This window comes from Lathyrus oleraceus, chromosome 5, assembly GCF_024323335.1.
Source record: "Lathyrus oleraceus cultivar Zhongwan6 chromosome 5, CAAS_Psat_ZW6_1.0, whole genome shotgun sequence".
Classification (NCBI taxonomy): Eukaryota; Viridiplantae; Streptophyta; class Magnoliopsida; order Fabales; family Fabaceae; genus Lathyrus; species Lathyrus oleraceus.
This window is the reverse complement of record NC_066583.1, coordinates 283,300,835-283,322,430: the sequence shown is the minus strand read 5'-3', so window position 1 is coordinate 283,322,430 and position 21,596 is coordinate 283,300,835. Positions and strand designations below refer to the sequence as shown.

General features: G+C 34.0%; 1 protein-coding gene and 1 long non-coding RNA gene across 4 annotated transcripts; one reads left to right on the top strand and one right to left on the bottom strand.

Moving 5' to 3' along the window:
- Window positions 1-1,397: 1,397 nt before the first annotated feature.
- Window positions 1,398-7,308, top strand: LOC127083914 (uncharacterized). Of its 3 annotated transcripts, XR_007788581.1 has the most exons (12): window positions 1,398-1,563; window positions 2,313-2,588; window positions 2,679-2,833; window positions 2,938-3,031; window positions 3,146-3,216; window positions 3,303-3,409; window positions 3,987-4,108; window positions 4,932-5,020; window positions 5,385-5,444; window positions 6,551-6,655; window positions 6,751-7,062; window positions 7,100-7,308. XR_007788581.1 is itself a non-coding variant. In XM_051024281.1 (11 exons), exons 2-11 carry the CDS (start codon window positions 2,381-2,383, stop codon window positions 6,868-6,870), a joined length of 1,131 nt encoding a protein of 376 aa, XP_050880238.1. In that variant the 5' UTR covers window positions 1,398-1,563; window positions 2,313-2,380; the 3' UTR covers window positions 6,871-7,308. The 3 variants fall into 3 exon arrangements, 2 of the variants coding, with proteins under 2 accessions (XP_050880238.1, XP_050880239.1); XM_051024281.1 differs by having other exon boundaries at window positions 6,751-7,308; XM_051024282.1 differs by having other exon boundaries at window positions 1,399-1,761; window positions 6,751-7,308.
- Window positions 7,309-15,478: 8,170 nt separating this feature from the next.
- Window positions 15,479-17,159, bottom strand: LOC127083913 (uncharacterized). Its single transcript, XR_007788580.1, has 2 exons — window positions 16,730-17,159; window positions 15,479-15,746 (listed from the first exon to the last, which is right to left on the bottom strand). It is a non-coding gene; the product is annotated as an uncharacterized LOC127083913 (long non-coding RNA).
- Between the last annotated feature and the right edge of the window lie 4,437 nt (window positions 17,160-21,596).

Below are 21,596 nucleotides of genomic sequence, written 5' to 3'. Positions count from 1 at the left end.
TTATCATCTCGAATCTTCAATTGATAAAACTTTACTTGGTTGTCTGCAAAAAAACACCAGACTTTTGTAGATGATTTGTCCCACCTGACTACACTACAAAAGAGATGAGTCGTCATTGAAGGAATCAACGACAACACATCTTAAACGAACCAGTCATACATGGTGTTAGACCAACTCAACATCATATGACATAGTTTAGATCGGTTACAACGCCACAGTCTGTGTCTGAGCCAAGATATTTGACTGATCCACCCCAACGAGTTTCATCATCAAATGTCCAACAATAAATCCCCGCCCAAGAACAATGTCAACCCACCCAAACCCAACGACCAACCTCACACCATCACCCTATCATATGCACCCAACCATCAACCACCTAACCTCACAACCAATTTATGCCACACACCCAAACTCAAAACTAGGAACCAAATCCTAACCACCAACAACCATACACAACCACCACATTTGTCTATAGCCCGAATGGTTCATATGATTCAACCTCATGGCATTGTAGCCCCCCACTTATGAACATCCCAACATCTCATCGCCACAACATTCAACCATTGTCTGACTTTAATACACCACATGAACCATTGCTTCGTTTCCAAAACGATTTAATGTCCCCATTCGGGCAACCATATCATCCACAAGCCACCCAACTACAACAACATGGGCACCAAACTCAATTACGAAAGCGCCATTGTCGATAATTCCCCTAACTATTGGAGATAAATGATGACAAATCTGTCAAATACCGCTGGACCTTCCACCAGACCTTCACACCAGCCACCATTGCATCATGTCAGCACTCAAAGACCCTAGACACCTCAGGGAAAACATGAGAGACCTCAAAAGCAGGCTAGCGCCCCAGGATGCGGAACATGGGAGGCGTTTCAATCGGGCGGATCATTGATTTTCTTGTCAATTGTTATGTATTTTAACTTTATATTATAATATTAATAATTATTTTTCATCTATCTATTTAATTTAATTATTTATAAATATAAAATATATTATTTTAAAAAAATTTATATAGAGCATGCATCACATGCAATGGCGCATACACATGATGTATTGTATGCATGCGTCAATTACATTGACTTCATTGCATGCATACACCAATGGTATGAACGCCTATGCTCAATGAGAAAATAGATGCGTCAGTTTAACTGACGCATGCTTCATGAAATAAAATGTAGTTATTTCGATAAATATTTTTAAAAATAGTTATTTTAGCATTTTAATTGAAAGGTTTTTAAAAAAAAAATCCTCATTCCAAAGTTTTTGATGTGTTATGTAAACATTTAAAAAAAAAATAGATGAGTGATTTAAATAATTGGGAAGTGTGAAAATATTGAATAGGACCTATTTAAATAACTAAAGTGGGTTCTTTGGATGCTCTAAGTTTCTTTCCATCTACTTTTATCTCAAACAAACAATGTTTTAGGAAGCTTTTGATACAAGTAGGTTTCACGGAGCTTGTATGCAAAACAAACACGGAGCTTCGCCAACCCGACCGAAACGCTAGCGACTCCTGTCTTCGTTCTTTTGCTCTGTAACCAGGTATTTGGGTGGATTTCATGTTCGGCACTGTCATCTGTATTTTTACTATCTACGGACATTCATCATCTCTGTGCGCAAGCTGTTTGATAAAATGCTTTATTGTTTTGGAGTGATTGTGTAGAACCATGTGTATTGCTTTTGCTCAGCACCAACTATTGCACTCCATTATACCAAAATTCCTATGATAGAATGAAACAAGTAGGTCTGCACAATTTTTTGCATCTCATCATGTTCTTTTCATTCCTTATGAATTATGATTACTATGAGTAGAACATGTAATAATATACAAGAAATTCTCGTGCTTCTCTCTTTTTATTTCTTTATAATGTGTTCTTACAAGAAAATATTGTCATAACATCATTAGTAACATAGTATAATCATCAAATTCCAAAGTCAAAAACTTCATTCCCAAATGCAAGCATCCTCTTGCTTCTGGTCTTTTAAATTGATGGTAAGAAACTGTACAGTTATTTTACTCTATCACAATTGTTTAGTTGTTTGGGATCATTAATAAGAGGGGACACCGCATAGTGAGAGGGCATACTGTTATTTATACCTATCTTTGTACGATTTGCTATATCATTAGCTACGCGAGCTTTTGAATAAAAAATATAATACATCTTAACACTTATTTTTTGTATAAACACTTTTCAAAGTACACATCCAAACACAAATAGCTTATCCAACATATGCTCTCATGCGATAAACTCTATGCAATAAGTGCTTAAATAAGCTGTTTATCCAAACAGGTCCTAAATCTACGAGTTTGCGCGGAAACGACATCTGCGTTGTAACTCAGTCCTTTTCATATTGAGCCATGCAAGTGGTGTCAAATGCTCGCCGAGTCTCTCGGCTCTTGCAATCTCCGATTTTTCTTTCGTCTCATCTTCGAAGCACCGAAGAACCGATTCTCTCAGGGCTCACACAACGTAATTACCAGCAAGTGAAGTCTGAACCATTGGATTTCTTCGCGTCAAAGGCTTTTTACAGTTCTGGAGCTGATAATGTTGAAGGGACTCCAACAGGTTCCTCATTCATTTGTGAACTGGAAATTTCCTTTTTGAATTTCATTTTTGTGATGTTTATTGATTTGTATTGTTGAATTTTAAATGTAGATGCTGTGAAGGATCTTTATGATAAAATGCTTCAGTCTGTAAATGTTAAACGATCCATGCCTCCAAACGCTTGGTTGTGGTCAATGATTGCTAATTGCAAACACCATCACGATATTAGTCTTCTCTTTGACATTTTGCAGAACCTCCGCAGATTTGTTAGTTTCTATTCTCTTCCCCTCTCACCTCATTATTTTCAATTAATGATTTATTGATTCACTCTCTTTGCTATGGCGATGAATTTAATCTATTTGGTGAGCAGAGGTTGTCAAACCTTCGCATACATGACAATTTTAACTGCAATCTCTGTCGTGAAGTCACTAAAGCTTGTGTTCATGCCGGAGCTCTTGATTTTGGTATGTTTTATTTGCATGTCCACTTTGTCTGTTATAAATCTGTGTTGTTTCATTTGTCAAATTTGAAGATATGAAATGAAATTTTGAGGTTATCTGGCTTAAATGTGCGAGCAGGAAAGAAGGCTTTGTGGAAGCATAATGTCTATGGATTGGCGCCGAGTGTTGCATCTGCACACCATTTACTGGTATACTTAGACGTACAAATGTCCTAATAATTTCTTTGATTCTGTCTCCTGTTTGCAATTGGTAAGCTACTGTCAATTTATTGCAGTTGTTTGCTAAGAACAACAATGATATTAAACTGTTGGAGGAAGTAATGAGACTTTTGAAGAGGAATGGTTTACCATTGCAACCGGGCACGGCAGATATAGTTTTCAGGTACTTTATCAATTTATCTTTTCCAATATTTTGTTTCACAATACAAATAGTCTTCTGTAGAAAAGTATCAATTTATCTTTTTCAATATTTTGTTTCACAATACAAATAGTCTTCTGTAGAAAAGTACTTTTTAAAAATTGAACATGACATCTACCTCTTAAAAAATTGCACAATATTTTTAATCGATATAATTGTTGTTCCGTTTGTTGCTGGCTGGGATGCGTGCATTTCAAATCCTGCTTTATTGTTAGTCCCCCAAAACTCTTTGATTGTATGAAGGCAACTTGGTGCCTCTTTGTTTGTAACGCCTCAAATCTACAATACAGTTAGTTTGCTTGGTTTTTGGAGCTTGCAAAATGCTTAGATGCGTTGTAGTATAATATATAGTATTTGGTACCAAAATAACCAATTTTCGAAGTTGAAACCCTAAATTATGATCCTTTTTTATGCATCTAAAGGTTTATTTTTGTATTGTCTAACACTAAACATAAATTATGATCCCCACATTTCTTTTTATGTTGTTTTCTTTCTCTTCTGTAAATGCTTCTTACCTGTTACCTGGTACAATAATTTGCAGCATTTGTTACAACACAGATGAGTGGGAGTTGATTAATAAGTATGCAAAAAGGTTTGTCATGGCTGGTGTAAAACTACGACAAACCTCATTTGACACATGGATGAAATTTGCCGCCAAAAGAGGTGCACATAGTTCGAGTTTTATTTTTGATTTGATGTTGTTTGTCTCCCTAATTTTGCGAGCTTCTATTGAGTTTTAACAGTTATTTGTCAAAGTGGATTCCTATATTGAACATAAGCTATCCATAAATTTATTGAGATAATAAATTGCCTACTTTCTACTAGATTTTGATTTTTCTCTCTCTTCTAACTTGCATCCTCACCAATGTTGGCAAGCTGTTTTTTCTCAGTTTTTAGGAAATTGAAAGAAACCCAAAATAGAGACTAAAGCCACATTGGCAAGATTTGGAATATAATTTCATGTATAGCAATAAAATCAGAGTCCTAAATTTGATTATACTGTTGATTATTGTATTTTCTGGGGGTTGTTGCATTTGAATCAGTCTTGCACAATTTTCTCCAAATGTATGCCCTTTTGGTAGCCCTAGTTTAAATTCAGAGTTTGAAAATTTTAAATAACTGCTTCTGTTTTGCATACAGTTTTTTTGGTGGTCCTAAAAGGGAGGTGCTTACTTTGTGTATTGATCTGGAATAGATCATATATTTAGGCAAATCATTTGCACTTTTGCGTTTTTGATTGAGGAATCATGCTAGGGAAAGATTTCTTTCCGACTTATGTTTCTTGTCTTGCTATGTCCTTATTTCTTTTGGAATGAATCGCTTCACCTGTAATAATAATCTCTTCATAATTTTGATGGCAATGAATACATGTAGTAGTATCATATGATTTCAAGATCATGCTATATAAATCATTTTTTGGGCTTTCTAAAGTCCTTTCTGCTAATGGTGAACTAATCGTTTAAGCCTTTCATTTTCTTATTTGCAGGAGACACCGAGTCATTATGGAAAATAGAAAAGTTGCGATCTGATTCATTGAAGCCGCATACTTTGGCAACTGGGTTTTCATGTGCCAAGGTAGAAAATCCATCCACACCATTGTTTGATTTGACATTAATTTTGATTATAATGCTGTTACCAAGCTTATATGCTTTGTGTGTAGCATATTGTGTGATGTGTCTGAGTTTTGCTTAATAGACAACATAGACTCTGGAGCAAATATTCCACGTAATCATTTTGCTTTTTTGACATGTTTGTATTCATCAATTTGTATTTTTAAAGAGTCAAGTATTTTTCCAAGAAAAATAACACAAAAGCTTCTTAATTTGCATCATATAAGTTCCCAATGCTGATACGTGTTTTGACTTCCCATTTGCTGGATTCTGTTGTAGAAGAGTTCCACTTTTATAGAAAGTCTAAGCCTGTTTTTATGATTTTCTAGGGTCTTCTGTTGGAACGTAAGCCTAGTGACGCTGTTGCCATCATTCAAGTTCTAAATCAGGTATGGAGTGTATGCTGCTTACTTTTTTTCTATGTTATAAATTGATTAGTTCTTCTGGTTACACCCCCTGTTAAACAAAAATAGCCCTGCTCTCTTCTAAAGTTTTCAATCATCACCATTTTCTAACGTATCTTCATTTTCCTCTCTTCTTCATCTTCCTCTCATATTTCTCTTCCTTTGTCTTTCTCTTCATCTCATTTTTGAATTCCAACCCTTGACTGCCCATTTTTTTTCCAAGTTTTCGGTGTTCTATATTTTTTTTAATGTGATGGGGGTATCCGTGAACTAAATTAACGTACACCCACTTCACTTAAAAATACATTAATTGCAAATTCACGACCATTTGGTTCCAAATTCACATTCGCATACCAGGAAATCCAAATTAACGTAGGGAATGAAATATGTTCACTTATGTTATATATGCTAAGAAAGAAAAAATCATTATTCAGTTACATGAATTCATTTCATGTAGGTTTAAGGGAGTTTAATTTACGTAATTATACGCGAAATGAGTTCACGCACAATTCACAGATGCAGAAGAAAAAACGAAAAAACCCAGATAACCGCTCAAAAGTTCACTTACCTATGTGATGAAATATTAATAGAAGTTTTTCTACTACAGTCTTTAACCTTTCATCATGTTTGTTCTCCTTTAGTGGTTGTTTGAAAAGTTAATATGGGACTAAGGGCTATTTCAATATTATGCTAAAATATTTATGGAATCTTGGGTGTAACTGGATGTTTTAGGGCTTGCAACTATAAAAATTCTGATAAATTTCTTCACGGATGATTGAAACAAAGAAATGCTTCTCAAATAGAAATAAAATTGCGAGATGAAGTCACAAGGTTATTACCCTGTAAAGATTAGTTAACGTACAAATCAGTTTATATAAGAACAGTTGTGAAATTGTGGCAGAAATTATAGCTGTTTGTATAGAAACTTTAGAGTCAAATTAGTTCCACAACATGATGGTGAAGAAATTAAAATCATAGCATTAATTATAATGATGGTATGAATGACTGTGTGCAAACTGAGTGGAATATCTTATCTGTCTTTGGGTAGTCTTTTTTATTAACCCTTGTTTTATTGATTTCATTGTTGCTAGACTTTGTCTGATGCCAAAAAATCAGGCATGAAGGATGAACTTCAGAAGCTTGTATCTGAGTGGCCTTTGGAAGTTCTTAAACACAAACAAGAAGAGGAAAGAAAGGTATACTATCTCATTGCAAAGAAATTTTAATTGTCATTTTAGTTCAACTGTGTTTCTGTTAAGACAGTAACATGTTTTTTCTGCTTTACTGACAGACATTAGCAGCCTCTTTGAAATCTGATATTCTTGCAATGGTTAATGATTTACTGGACATGGGACTTGAGGCAAATGTAAGTTTGGAAGACCTAAACATAAGAGAAGGTGTTCCACAATAGCACGAGTTCAAAATTTGATGAGTTCAAGTTTTTGAATATACCTGTTTGAGGAGTGTCTCTTTATCAAGATGCTTCATAGCCGTCGATAGATACCAAATCTTTGATCATAGCAGATGTTGTTTACTAAATGGAAATTAATTTATTCTTTTGCTTTTACTAACCCGAAGTGCTCAAGGTGTTGGTAGCATATTGGTGGCATTTAGCATGTTTTTCAAGAACTGAAATCTAGATTTCAGCATGTTGGAACTAAAATATTCTGGCTTGTGGTTGCTTCTATAATGTGCAAGCAATTCCTTTCTATCAATACAAGTGAGGATGATACATTCTTGGTTTCTTAACCTCGTTTGTTCTTGTTGATGTAAAACTATTCCCCCCTTCAACTTCAACGAATATGTTGTTATTGATGTTATATATAAATTTGATTTTTATAATAGTAAATGATGTGAAATAATCTCACTAGGGAAATTTTTGGGAAGTGTTTAAATTGATTTCACTGCATAAACTTTGGTGAGACATTTATTGTCTCATACTGTACAGTGTACACCTTAAATCGATGCGTGTCTTTCACCCGGTTTCAAATCTTTCATAGATAGAATTTACATAATTCAATTGCTTAAGGGAATTGCTTATTCCACTTTAAGCGATAGAAAACACTTAAGGAATTCTAAAAATACTCTTCAAACTAAAATATGTTTTAAACGAGTCTTATTCTATTTTTTTTTCTAAAATTTGATTTAGAGAAGTATTTTTAAATTCACTTTATATGCGTCATATACATTCTTAATTGAGATATTTTTATTTTGTCAAAAAAAAGTTTGAAAATATGGATTAATTTGAAAAAATATTTTTGGGTTAGTTTTTTATTTATTTTTACATTTGACTTATGACAAGAGTAGTATTATCCTTACTCATACGACATGTAACTCTCTTCCCAGCATCCAATTAGTAGAAGCACACAAGGATCTCCACCAACCCATTCTTTCATGAACCGTAAAGAAAATCCCTCAATGTTTTCATGGCAATCATTGCACCCAAAATTTAAAATTATCTTTTGCCTTAAATAGTCAATTTGTTATTGTAAGTTTACGTGTTTTTATTTTTCCTCCCTTCATTTTTTGTATGAAAAAATTCTTAAATATTGAATTTCATTTGATTTTAGTCTTTAACGTTAACCCTCTCTTAAAAAAAAAGTGAGGCGGTTAACACTTGACATGACTTTATTTTTTAAGTTTCAATTGCCGATGGATTTTTTTTTTAAGTTTTAATTGTTGATTTGGCCTTGATCGATTGTTCCCCAATTTTTTTTTCAAAATTTCCAAATAGTATTTCACATATAGTCTTTTATTTAGGGTTGAACAAAATCTGAGATTTAAAGAGAGGTGATTATGGTAGATGAAGGAAGTTTGTAACGGAGGTAGAAGAAGACATACATCCATTATCTAAGTTCAATTTTTCTTCAAAACTGATAGACGATGAAAGGTTTTGACTGAGGTAAAGTTTGTTTCTTCCATCTTTTTTTGGTGTCTGTTCTTGAAGATCAAAGATAAAAGTTCAAGGATGAGTTTTAGTTTGAATTTTCATAATGGGGGTAGATTTGTTAAGAACTGTGTATTCTATTACAAAGGGGGCCATGAACGTGTAGTAAAGGACATTGATCTTGATAAGTGGAGCTTCTTTGAAGCTATTGGAATATTGAATGCGATTAGTGATCTTGATTATTTAAAATATAGGTTATGATGATATAAAAGTGATGTGGAAAAATACAAGAGAATGATGAATGATTAAGATGCCGATGAAGTATATAAATATGCCATTGAAATGAAATATGTAGTGCACTTATATGTTGATCATTCTGTTAAAGACATAGTTGGAGTTAATGTTGAAGAAGATGAACAAGATGATGGTGGAGTTAATGTTGAAGAAGATGAACAAGATGATGGTGGAGTAAATGTTGAAGAAGAGGAACAAGATGATGGTGGAGTTAATGTTGAAGAAGATGAACAAGATGATGGTGGAGTAAATGTTGAAGAAGAGGAATAAGATGATGGTGGAGTTAATGTTGAAAAAGATTAACAATGTGACGTTGGAAATTATGTTGAAGAAGATGCACAATGTGATTGCGGAATTAATGTTGAAGAAGATGCATAATGTAATAATGAAGTTAATATTGAAGATGAACACAATGATGGTAGTGATGATAGTGATTATGAAGCTAGTGGTATAACATTTGATGATAGTGAGGAAGAGAGGGATTGAGTTGGATGATGATTTTAATATGAAGGATAAACAAGATGATGACAATGGCAAAAAAGGTAGGGTAAAATGTGTTGCAAAGAAGCACAAGCAAACTCCAAAGAAATTATTGAAAGATGTTGATAATATAGGTTCATCTAATTAAGTGGTTAATGAGACGAGGACTAACTATTCTAGGGACGAGCTTGGTAGCAGTGACCCTGATGCTTTAGATAATGAGAAAAGACTAAAGTATGATAAGTTTAGGGTGGATGACTTGGACAAAAATTATAAGTTCAAAGATTGGAGTTTGTATGGTTTGATGAATTTAAAGAAGAAATTACTGAATAGTCATTCTTGAATGGGAAAGAGATAAAATTTGTGAAAAATGACAAACTAAAAGTAAGGGTAATTTGCAAGGGAAAATATGGATTTTTGTGACTTGTAAGTAAAGTTGAGAATAATCATACATATTTAGGATTATATCTTTATGTTATGTAATTTGAGACAACTTTAAATGTATTTTGAGAATTTTTCGTTATGTAATTTAAAACCTCTTGATTATGTATTTTGATACAAGTTCATGTGTATTATTTGACAAGCTCACATGCCTTTTCGGTTATATGCATTTTGATTATGCTAGACAAGTTCAATTTGCGCCTTTCTACTTCGCAATTCTTGTTATCTTAATTCATTCAGGTCATTCGTTAAGGTACATGGACGAAAATAAACATAAATCCAAACTTCCAGAGATAAAAACCAATTACATATTACCATTAAATTATTACATTCAAACACTTCACATTCACTAACTAGACACCTTTGAATACAATTTGTACATTACATCATACATAACAACTATGTAATTTTTGCAAAATCTTCAACCTCATTCATTAATGAACCATTACTGGGACGAAAGTCATAAACTCTCAAACTTACAGGGACGAAACACAAAAAGATACATGCTCCAATTATTACATCAAAACCATTTTACAAACATCAAGTACAAATCTTTAAGTATGCAAAGAACAATATTCAAGAGGCAATCAACAAAATCTTAAACAACTTGACTTTATTCCTTTCAATGTCCAATTTCATCTTCATCTCCTCATTTTTCCTACACTCAAAGTCTTTCATAATGCTAGTTAAGTTCTTCAGAACCTTTGAGCAATTGCAAGCGGTCGGAATTCTGAGTTCACTTGATATGTTGTGAACACATGAAGGATGACCTTCGAGTTCATAATCCCATATGAAGAGCTTATAACTTCTCACTGCCTACAAATTTGAACAGTGAACATTAACATAATCATATGAACAATGAACATTCACCAATGAACATTATCATAATCAAATCGACAATGAACAATTAACAAGTTGAAGCCAAACTTACCCCCCAAATTTGCACATTTTCAATATCTTATTTTAGGGTTTTCATTGAAATTGGAGATGAACATCCTCTTTGATCTATTGCAATCATATATTGGGATTTGAAACAAGGTTGAGTTTCCAACAGAGGAGTTAGACATGCTTCAATGTGCAGAAATGGAGGAAAGAAAAAGATAATGCAAGATAATTCATAAATGCAAGAAATAAGAAGATGATTTTGAAATATCACTTTATGTTGGATTTGATCATTTCTTTTAAAACCACCAAACCACATAATCCACGTCACCATCTGATTAATCAATTGAGACTTCAAAAAATAAAGTCACATCAACAATGTTAGCCACCTCGCCTTTTCATAAGAGAGGGTTGACGTCAAAAATGAAAATCAAATAAAATTCAACATTTAAGAATTTTTTCACACAAAAAAAAATACAAAGACAAAAACAAAAATCCATCAACTTACAAAGACAAATTAACTATTTAAACCTTATTTTTTTTCCTAAAAACAAAAAAACTTTCACATATCATAATACCCGTGTGGTTTCTCATCAATTAACAAAATTTTGACCACTTCTTACCTTTTCCAATCATTCACATCAATAAATAAAAATTATTGTTCAAAAAAGTGAAGGAATAAAAGATGAAAGAAACACATTAATATCTAATGAGTTTTTTTTTTTTGTCTTTCTTCATTCTATGTTATCAAATAAATGCAACTAAACATCTCTCACTTGCTTGTAAATATCCAAGTCGGATCGTAAGTAAAAAACAAATTTTATGAAAATGTATTTTTGAATTTATTTAAAAATATATTTTTAAATTATTTTTTATTTTTTATAAAATAAAAGTCCGATTTATTTATGAATATATTTTACATTTATAAATTTTAAAGATAGTTTTAATTAAACATGAAAACCGTAACAGTCTTTGCCAATAATTTTAAAAATACCTTTAAATATAACATAACATGAAATTTGATTAAAATAAAAACTAGAGAGTTTAATATAACACCTTTTATCTATTATATAAAAATATCTTATTTGTAAAGATATCAATTCTAAACATTATAATTTTTTAATTGTAAAATATTTTGAATTTTCATGTCACTTAACAAGAGTATAGTGTAATTAGAATCAAAAGACTTTAGATTCTTGATTTTTGACATCATAATGTACGAACGTCATATTGTAAGAATTTCAACAAAAAAACCCTTTTAGATCAGAACATTTAAAGTTGTTGATTGTACAGCAAAAATAAAAATTACAATTTAAAATGAATAAATATGCAATTTAACATTTTTTTCTTCTATTTAGTTTCTAAATAATTAGAATTAATTAAATATTCATAAACTATCCTCTCATCAAAGTGTCAAACTATTTAATCTTTAGAGGAATTTAATAGTTAGATGTGAAAATGATTTAAAGACTTTTAGTTTGATTTAAATAGTATAAAGATTAAATTGAAAAGACTCTGATAGTTTAGGATATCCAACGACTTAGTGTCATCTCAATTAGTGGATTGATATAATAGTACTATAAATTATGTGAGTGAGGTGGATGATAAATTTGAACATTCCATCTGTTATCAACATTGCATTTAAGTGCCATTTGTACTATTTTTATTAGTATGAATAATGTTCTCTTCAACAATTTTCCCCCCTTCATATTTCAAATTCATTTATCAATATATCTATATACTATATAATTCTACAAAGTTTCTATTATTTTTTCCTTCGATCTTTTTGAGTATGTAATTCTACAAAGTCTATTATTTTTGTTTTGTGCCGTTCGCAAGGGCCATAGTAAAAGATTCAAAGACGACATCAAGTGAAAGAACACATGGTTTCTTTAGCCGCGTCAGTTATTGTCTAATTAGAACTAACCACAACGTGCACAACGTGTCTCTTCTAACACGAATGATTTTAATCGCTCACATTATATAAAAAAATTCTGATTTTCAGATGATAATAATAATGAAATAAACGTGCATGTTTTGATTAAATTCATTTGTGTTCACTCATATTTTTTATTAGTATCAAATTGTTGCTCAAGCAAAATTAAAAGAGAATGATGCAATAAAAATGTGCAAGATCACTATCTGTATGCTTTTGAATAAAACCGTTTTGATGATGTAAGACATTGTTTCAAATTCCTAAACACCAGAGATATAAGGAAGATAATCCCTAGTCAACCCCTTTAGACCTTGAAGTAAGATTTTTTCTATACAATAAAATCCGCAATCTTAACTAGGGACAGGGTAGTCTTCAGTTAGTTTGACCTTGCGTTCAAAATTCAGAAGGAGAATATTTCATCAAGTGATCAATCATATCATATCCCTCTCAAGAGGATCAAATCACAAATTCAGAATGGTTATCCCTTACCAATAAAAGGAGTGAGACAATCACGACCCTTGCAACAAATCAAGCAAGCAAATGTCATAGGATTTGCTCCAATACAAAAGAAAAGATGAAAAATCAAAAGCCCGCTAAGTCAGATACTTGAAAACAAGATTAATTTAGGGCATCCCGGTGGACTGCAAATCCCGAAGGATTAATCCAGGCAAAAATAAGGGAAGATGCAAAACAAAAGAAAAGAACAAGAGGATCAACAAACAAAATCCTCAGCAAGAGAAAATCTGTGTGATTGCAAACAAGAGCAAAAGATGAGCGACCGTCACTCCAAACTCTCATGGGTTCCTTAACCATCACTAATACTATTCAAAATCATTTTCTGGAAGATGGACACTTGTTTTAAGCTAACTGAAGATAGGAACGGAGAAACATTGCGGAGAATGGGTGGGTTAGAATAGGTCTTGAGCCTTATATCCCTTCTTTCTGAAACTGTGAACCATGCCACGTTACAACCCTCAAAAGACCTAATTGAAGCAGGGTTTATTTCGAAAGCATACTACGGTAAGATCGCTTCAAAGCTGACTCCTAAAGATTTGCTTGTCATTTGTGTTGATACTGATATGACATTCTAACTAGTGATTCATTCCCTATATGTCATAATCTTAGTGAACATATTTGAGTTTCAAAACTTGCATGAGCATGACATTACAATTATCATTTTCAAAATGAGCGTTTTTACTTGTGAATAGGAACTTGACATCAAGAAAGTTTACATAATGGGAAGGTTGAACATTTCTTCTAATATCCCGCAGCTCAAATATCTTCATGATTTCAATCGATCTGGGGAAACCATGTCGAGTTTCTACAAATCTCTCTAAATCAGCCAGACAGGAGTAAAGTTACTTCAAGGCTCATATTGGAGTAAGTCATCCCAAGAGCATGAGAAGTCAATCACTCCCAGAAATGGTTAATCAAGAGGACACATTTTCAAGATGTTGGGGCAAGCCAGTTTGAAATCTTCAGATGATGAGACTGCTTCATAACTTGTACCTGGGGCAATTCACGCAGATACCCAATAAATTGGGGCAGATGTAAGCTACAAAGATACAAACTCTCTCCATGCTTTAGACCAAGTTCAGAGATGTGGCAACAAATATTGATCTAGAAGTAGGTTTCGGAGAATCGCATCGGTATGACCTTATCCTAGCCCAAAATTCCTATCGTCCGTAACATGAGCATCTAGTGTAACCAGCACGCAAATCATTATCATGCATAAGTCACGTCGTTTCACTCATGTATATCATTCATATATCATATCATGAAACCTTACAAACGAGAAGGGCCAAAAGTCCAATTTTATTGGCACACCCAAAACTCAAATCCTTGCTTGACAAATCACAAAATTCTCGTTACATTACATCCATTCTCAACGGGAAAATTTTCAGATACTTGGTATTTAATCCTCTTCTACTTCGAATACCTGAAAAGCTTTCGCAATTTGTGAGTTCAGGTTTAAAAAGATTAAAAAGGGGCAACTGTCATACCTCAAAATTTTCCCTCCCCTTTTCACCTTTTTATGTCAACCCTTGACTTGAGATTCATCTGCACTCACTCATGTTTCATTCATGTGCATCATTCATTCATTGATACTTGATAGTTGGTTATTATGGATTCAAAGCTCCATGGCTTGCAAAGCTAGGGTTTGTGTGTGGATCAAACCTTAAAGGAACGATTTGGCTCTTTATCTAATCATAGGGGAGGTCAAACCCTAATTTTCCTGGACTTTGAGATGTGGATTCAAAGAGACCTCATCATGGCACTCCTCAGGTAATTGAAGCCCTAATTTCTTGATGATATGGTTATGGGACCTTGTGGGTGTTCTTTGGGCCTTGTCTTGGCTGGCTAAACCCTAGTTGAGGGCTCATAATTGGAGGTTTTCCTGTGAAGCATTTTTTATTTAATTCAAAGACCTTGATTGAAGGGTATGCTTAATTGAAACCCTAATCAGGGAGGATATGGTCCTAAGCTACATTGTGGTTTGAATTTTCATCTGGTGATACTGGAAAGCCTAATTCTTTGGGGAAAGATGTTAACTATCATATAATGTATCAACCATCATCAAATCTACATGCCTACATGGTTGATATTTCATTTGATTCAAACATTGCCTAGGCCATTGACTTAGGTCTCTTGATGATTTCAAATGCATAGGCTCATGGTCCTTGATTCATGTTTCATAAGGGCATTATAGACCTTTGATTTATGATTCATCCATGCGTCTTGGTCCATTCTATTCATTTGATTCGCAAGTTTGTCTTGGAATTTGTTTGTCATTAGTATAGATCGTCTTGTGACATGGCATGGTCATTGATGCAAGATAACAAATGTTAATTCAAGGCATATGGTTGGTCAATTCACATTGTTCATTCATTTTGACCATTGCATTCCATTTTTAGATTAACCATAAGACATGATTGTTTGATTTACATATTTTTAGACTAAGTTGACTTTTGGTCAACTGTTGACTTTTTGATCAACCAGTTGACTAAAGTCAACAAATCAAAAAATTCATTTCTAAGCATAAATCATGGTATCCCTTTCATACATATCTCACATAAGTATTTCATACATTTTGGAACATTTGCATTTGAATAAAACCTTGCATTCACCATTTTCAAAAATCAAATACATCTTTAGTTCATTACATGATTGAACATTACACTAATACATGAGCATTGACTATATGACTATTACACATAACATTGCATCGTACATTATACTAACACATGGAATCCTACTATTTACATGACTTGGTGTTTAGATTGAGTTACAAAATGAAAGAACTTTGGTCATCCTTCATGATTCAATGATGCATCCATTCTCAAATGAAGCCAAATTCCAACCTGCCCTACATAACATTAAGCAGAAAATCAGCATTGACAGAATAAACATGGCAAGGGTTCATCACATACCAAAATCAACCCATCAACATCGACCTAGCATTGCAAATTCAGGGCAGAAACTGGTTTAAATACATTGAACTATTCTGCAGTGCAAGACAGTTTGAATCAAGTTCAGTAAATTCAAAAAAACATTTAACTGCAAATTCAAGCCAAAGGGACAAACCAGTCCATTTTCCAAATTGAATCTAATTCCAATCAAAGACTAACCTCAAATTCACTCTCAAATCAACTTCAAATGCAGTTTCAAATCGACTCAAAATCCATTATACAACTAACACTAACCTAACTGAGCTAACGACTTCAACATTTTATTAGTTTTAACCTACACCAAATGATAATACCATGGAAAAACATTCAGGATTACAATTAATTATAATTTCTAACACAACAATTAAGTAAACAATCACATAACAACTTATTTAACAAAATTCAATAAATGGTGCAAAACTCTAATTGGAATAGTTAATTTCCAGTTTCCTTAATAGAACTAATTTGGGAAGCAGGAGAAAGGAGAGTTTTGAATTTACATCTCAATTTCATTTCAATTTGAATTTCATTTGGAGTTCTAACTAACTAATGCATTCCATAACTAACTTCTCAATTTTAATTTTCATTTAACTCAATTTCATGTGAATCTGTAACCGAATTGGAGTCTATAAAAACTAGCATCACAGTTCAGTTAGAGTTTCATTCATTCATCACTCCCAAAATTTCTACTGAGTCACCCTCTCTTCTCTCTCACTTCTCTCTCTCAACCTCATTGTAAAGCTCGTTCTCCTCCATTGTTGCTCAGAGTCTCACATCGAAGCTCTGAAACAACAAGAGCTAAGCCACTCTCATCTCACACACATCAAGACGCGCATCAACATGTAGGGGAAGAAGAAGAAAGAAGAAGAACATAAGGAAGAATCAACGAATCTGAACATACCTGAATCCCATCGCTGTCGCCGTCTCCAGCTTCGACTTCTTTGGTAAGCTGCTCGATCCTTTCCTTCATTTCTCTTCAATTTTGTTACTGGTATGTAGGTTAGAGGCTAGGGAACCAGAGCCCCAACCTTTTGGGCTCCAATTCATCTGGACCTTCATTTAATTTAGGATTCAAAACCTAGGATTCTTCTCCATATTGGTTCGATTAGAGCATTGGGTTAGGTTTCAATAAAAATTAATGGCATTTCCATGGTTAGCTCGAGAAGAGGAAGATGGTGATGGCTTTGGTTTTAATTTATAGAAATCTCCACCGCCGAGGGAACCTCAAGCGTGGAGGAGACGGAGGTGACAAGTGAGAGAGAGGGAAAGTTTTGAATTTCAGCTAAGCTTCTTAATACTTGTGCTTTTATCCGTTGCAATATCAATGTGCATTCAACACATGGCTCACGTGGCTCCATGGATGACTGAGCGTTGACCTCACCTTTACCATGGAGGCTGACTCGTTTTGCGCTTGGGCTAAATTTGATGAGTACACCACCTCACCTAGGCCTGCACCCCCTGTCCATGTTTGGAATCAACCTGGGCCTTTGGAACTGGGCTCGCCCCCACCGCTTGATGTGCCCTTGGTGCTATTAGCACCCTAATTAAACCGTACACCCCCTCTCTGCACCTCAATTGTTGTTTAACGGCTGGGCCTAGTCTCCTATTAGGCCCATTTTTTTTTCATTTTTGTTAATTGATTGTTTAGTTTTTAATTTTTTATTAGAGAACTTTTAATTAGATATAGATTGATTAGTTTAGTTAGAATGTTAGAGGTTAATTAGAATATTAGTTTAATTAGGATTTTAGATTGTGATTAGTTTAATTAGATTTTAGATTAGATTAGAGTTTTAGGTTGATAATTCGAAGTAATTAGGAGTTAATTGAATTTCTAAATTCTAATTAGGTTATTGAGGTTAGAAAGGTAGATTTAATTAGAATTTTAGAACTAATAGATTTTTAGAATTTTAATTAGGTAGAATTTTAATTTTTTTAATTGACCTTTTAATCAAACTAATTTTTGTTAGACTTTGATTTGGTTTTGTGACTTAATCACCTTTTAACCAATGACATGTGTCCCTTTAGGTTATGGTTGATTTAGGACAATTGATAATTTTTAAGGGATTTTTTCATGTGATAATTAATGCTTGATGGTTAACTTGATCCTAGAATTACATGATCCCTTAGTTAGGGTGTGTACATGTTATTGACCTTTAGATTAGGTTATACATGATTAACCATAATTTTCAATCTAATTCAATCCCTTCGATTCAAGTTGATTAAAAGAAATTTTGATTAACTAAATCCTTTGATTTGTGCATAATCCCTCAGTTTATTCAAGTGATCAAAAGCCCCATGATCACATGATAGGACTAGTTCCCATAATGTTGTGGATCTCAAGGCCTCAAGTTCAGACTTTCATGCAAGGCATCCCAGACAAATCAAGCAGTGGATTATGCAAGGCACGTCAAAGGTGTTCCTTCAAGAGCTTGTCAGTCAAGATTCAAATTGTGTGACATGAGCCTTAAGTAACAAAGAATGATGAGAGTGGAGAATTTCTATCCTTGTCTAGGGTATCCTTGGGTACAGAACGAATGACTCAGTTGCTTGTCAGTCAAGATTCAAATTGTGTGACACGAGCCTTAAGTAACAAAGAATGATTAGAGTGGAGATTTCTTATCCTTGTCTAGGGTATCCTTGGGTACATAATGAATGATCCAGTTGCTCAAGGTATTCTTCTTTGTTCATAGACTTTAATGCAATTCGAATCGAATGATTGATAAGGTTTTTATCATCACAAGGAGCGACAAGGATTCTTCTTTAACAACTTGAAAGTTATAATGATAATCACATGCCATGAGCCTTAAGTAACAAATAATGATGAGAATGGAGAATTCCCATCCTTGTCTAGGGTATCCTTGGGTACATGATGAATGAACCAGTTGCTCAAGGTATTCGCCTTTGTTCATAGACTTTAGTGTGGTTCATATCAAATGACTGCCAAGTCTTCTTCATCTTCCATTATCATATATCATACCTCTTGCCTCAATCTCTTGTTGTCTTCGTTTCATGCGCAATTGACCAAACTACGAAAGCTATGACTTTCTCATTACCCGATGAGAATATGTAGGCACGAGGATTCAAATTCTCCACGAGCTATCTTATTTATTTCTACCTTATTTATTATTTCTCCATTCATCAATCAATACCATATTTTTGAGATCAAATTCAGTTCCCTTGGGATTCCATGCATATCTTTTTAGGATGATTTAATCAAAGTCCACCTTGTGAACCAAGAGATGTTTGGCTTATTTCCAAATGCTTAATTCCTTTGTTTTGGTTATTCCAATACAATGATACCAAGCCTTAGGCCACTCACTTGTTAGTTTACCTTTACTCTTCAGTTCAAAGTTTATTCCTTCATGGATTCAATATACCATTCTTTGGTTTCAAATTGTTTGTTCCCTACAGTGAAATATTGTTCCTTATACCAAACATCATTCTCCCTCGGGTTCAATACTTATCCTTTTAGGACGATTTAGTCGGAGTCCACTTTGTGAACAAAGAGTTATTTGGCTTATTGCCAGACATTTAATTCTCTTTGTTTCCAGTAATTCCAATACAGTGATACCATGCCTTAGGCCTCTCACTTGTTGGTTTTCCTGTTTACTCTTTGGTTCAAAGTTCATTTACCTTTATGGGTTCCCATGCTACCATTGTCTTTTGGTGCAAGTTACACTTTCATCACTTCTAATATCTCATTTTCTTTGTTCTCGTGGTCCCACGAACTACGAATGTTCTGACTTTCTCATTGCATAATGAGGATACCTAGGCACGAGGATGCGAATCCTTGGAGAGAACAATCTTAATCATTTCTTCCACCTTAGGGAACCATCCATATCTTTCATGATCCATTATCTACCTTCAATCACAAACCATTCACCTCAATGACATATTGCTTTTCTTTCGAACTAAACACCACTTCTTTGGAGATCCATATATACCCTTTTAGGATAATTATCCACCTTTTTTTCCAAGAGATGTTTGGCTATGAAACCAACATTTAATTCTTTGTTTTCGGCCCAACCATACAGTGATACCATGCCTTAGGCCCCTCAGTTGTGGTTCAGGCCACCTTTACTTTATGGTTGCAAATGTTATTTCTCTTATGGATTCCAGAATACCCTCACATTTGGTTCCAAACCATACCTTAAGTCACTTTTACCAAAACCTTCATTTCTTTAACTTTGGTTACTTTTCTATATCATTCCATTCATCTCCATGATGCATTCATAATTATATCTTCATTCACTGCATGTGATACATGTAAGACCCCAATTTTGACCCTAAGATCCCTCATGCAATTTCATCACATGCATTAGCATTGGGATCATACCTTGGCATCCTCCTTACCCCTCTCTCATTGGGTTTGTTTTGGGAAAGATAACCAAGCACTATGTGATTGTATCATACTTGTATATTATCATTTTACTAGCCAAAATACCAAAAATATGTCTTTTGCATTTGCCTAACTCTTTTGTAGGAAGGGCATGGTTCCCATTGATCTATCAAGTTCATATCTAGGGTTTAAGACCCTCATGGATAAAAGCACAACTAAGGATTGATCCACAAAGTCTCTAAGCATCATATATGAGTCCCAATTGTTAGACGGTGTGGCTAGTGATCGAGAGGGGGGGTGAATAGATCACCTCTTATAAAATAAACGAATTTAAAAATTCTTATCAGAGTTATTGAAACTTAGCGGAAAATTACAGTTCCGAATCGACTTCCGTCTATTCTGAACCGCTACTAGAAAACCGGACACGCGAATTTATTGCTGGATTTGAATAAGAACGATAGAGATTATTAACACCAGAATATTATCAAATCAAATGCACTTATCACTAAATTCTAATTCCAATGAATAAAACTCAGCTGACAGTTTTGTCAAACATTTGGTGTGTATGTGATCAATGATGAACAATGGTGGAGTTTAGATAAAGAAGTGTTCTTGCCACTATTGTATCACGAAATGTACATCCACACTACACCAACTGAAATCACAAAACTGTTGAAAACGTAAAGAGAGATAAGGAAAGAATACGATACGCAGAGATTTGGTAAGGAAGTTCCCCACTGTCGTCCTCGCGTGTGGGTACGTCTCCCTCTCAATTTCAAATGAAATTGAGAACTGTTATAATCAATAATGCCGAATTCGTTGATGCAAGGTTACAATACAAAGACAGAAATCTAAATCCCAAGATCTTCGTCTTGTATAAAACCTCCACTTGATCTGAGCTCGATCAAGAATTTCCTGCAAGAAATTGCAAACAATTCACCGGTTCCACGACCTGTTTGCGAAATTACCCAATTTCCAAACCCTACGCTACGGCTGAATCTGTTATGCAAACGTGACTAACAAACCCGCAAGAACACTCCAGTTCTTGAAGGACAAACCATTTGGTTTTTCCTCGAAACCCCCTTCAACCTTCAACTCAGCTAGATCCTAGATCGTTCCACTGAACACCTCAGCTAGATCCTTGATCGTTCCACTGAACGTTATCTCGTTGATCCTTTAATCCAAAGAACAAGAATGATTATGTGTTAATGTTCTTGAAGAAAAGAGATTGAGAAGATGAAGAAGATGGAATCTCTTTCAGGTTTCTAACTGCTCAAACAATTGCTGCTACACACTCCTTTGATTTGTGTTACAACTGTTTTTCACTTGTGAATTCGTACTCTTTCACTGAGCTGTCAAAATACTTCTTATATGTGAAAGACAGAAGCTGTTAGTAGACAAAACAGAATTATGTATTGATACAAAAGAT

Coding starts and splice junctions, on each gene's coding strand:
- LOC127083914 (XM_051024281.1), top strand. CDS start 2,381: ATGCAAGTGGTGTCAAATGCTCGCCGAGTCTCTCGGCTCTTGCAATCT. Junction 3,410..3,986: donor ACGGCAGATATAGTTTTCAG/GTACTTTATCAA, acceptor AATAATTTGCAG/CATTTGTTACAACACAGATG. Junction 4,109..4,931: donor GAAATTTGCCGCCAAAAGAG/GTGCACATAGTT, acceptor TCTTATTTGCAG/GAGACACCGAGTCATTATGG.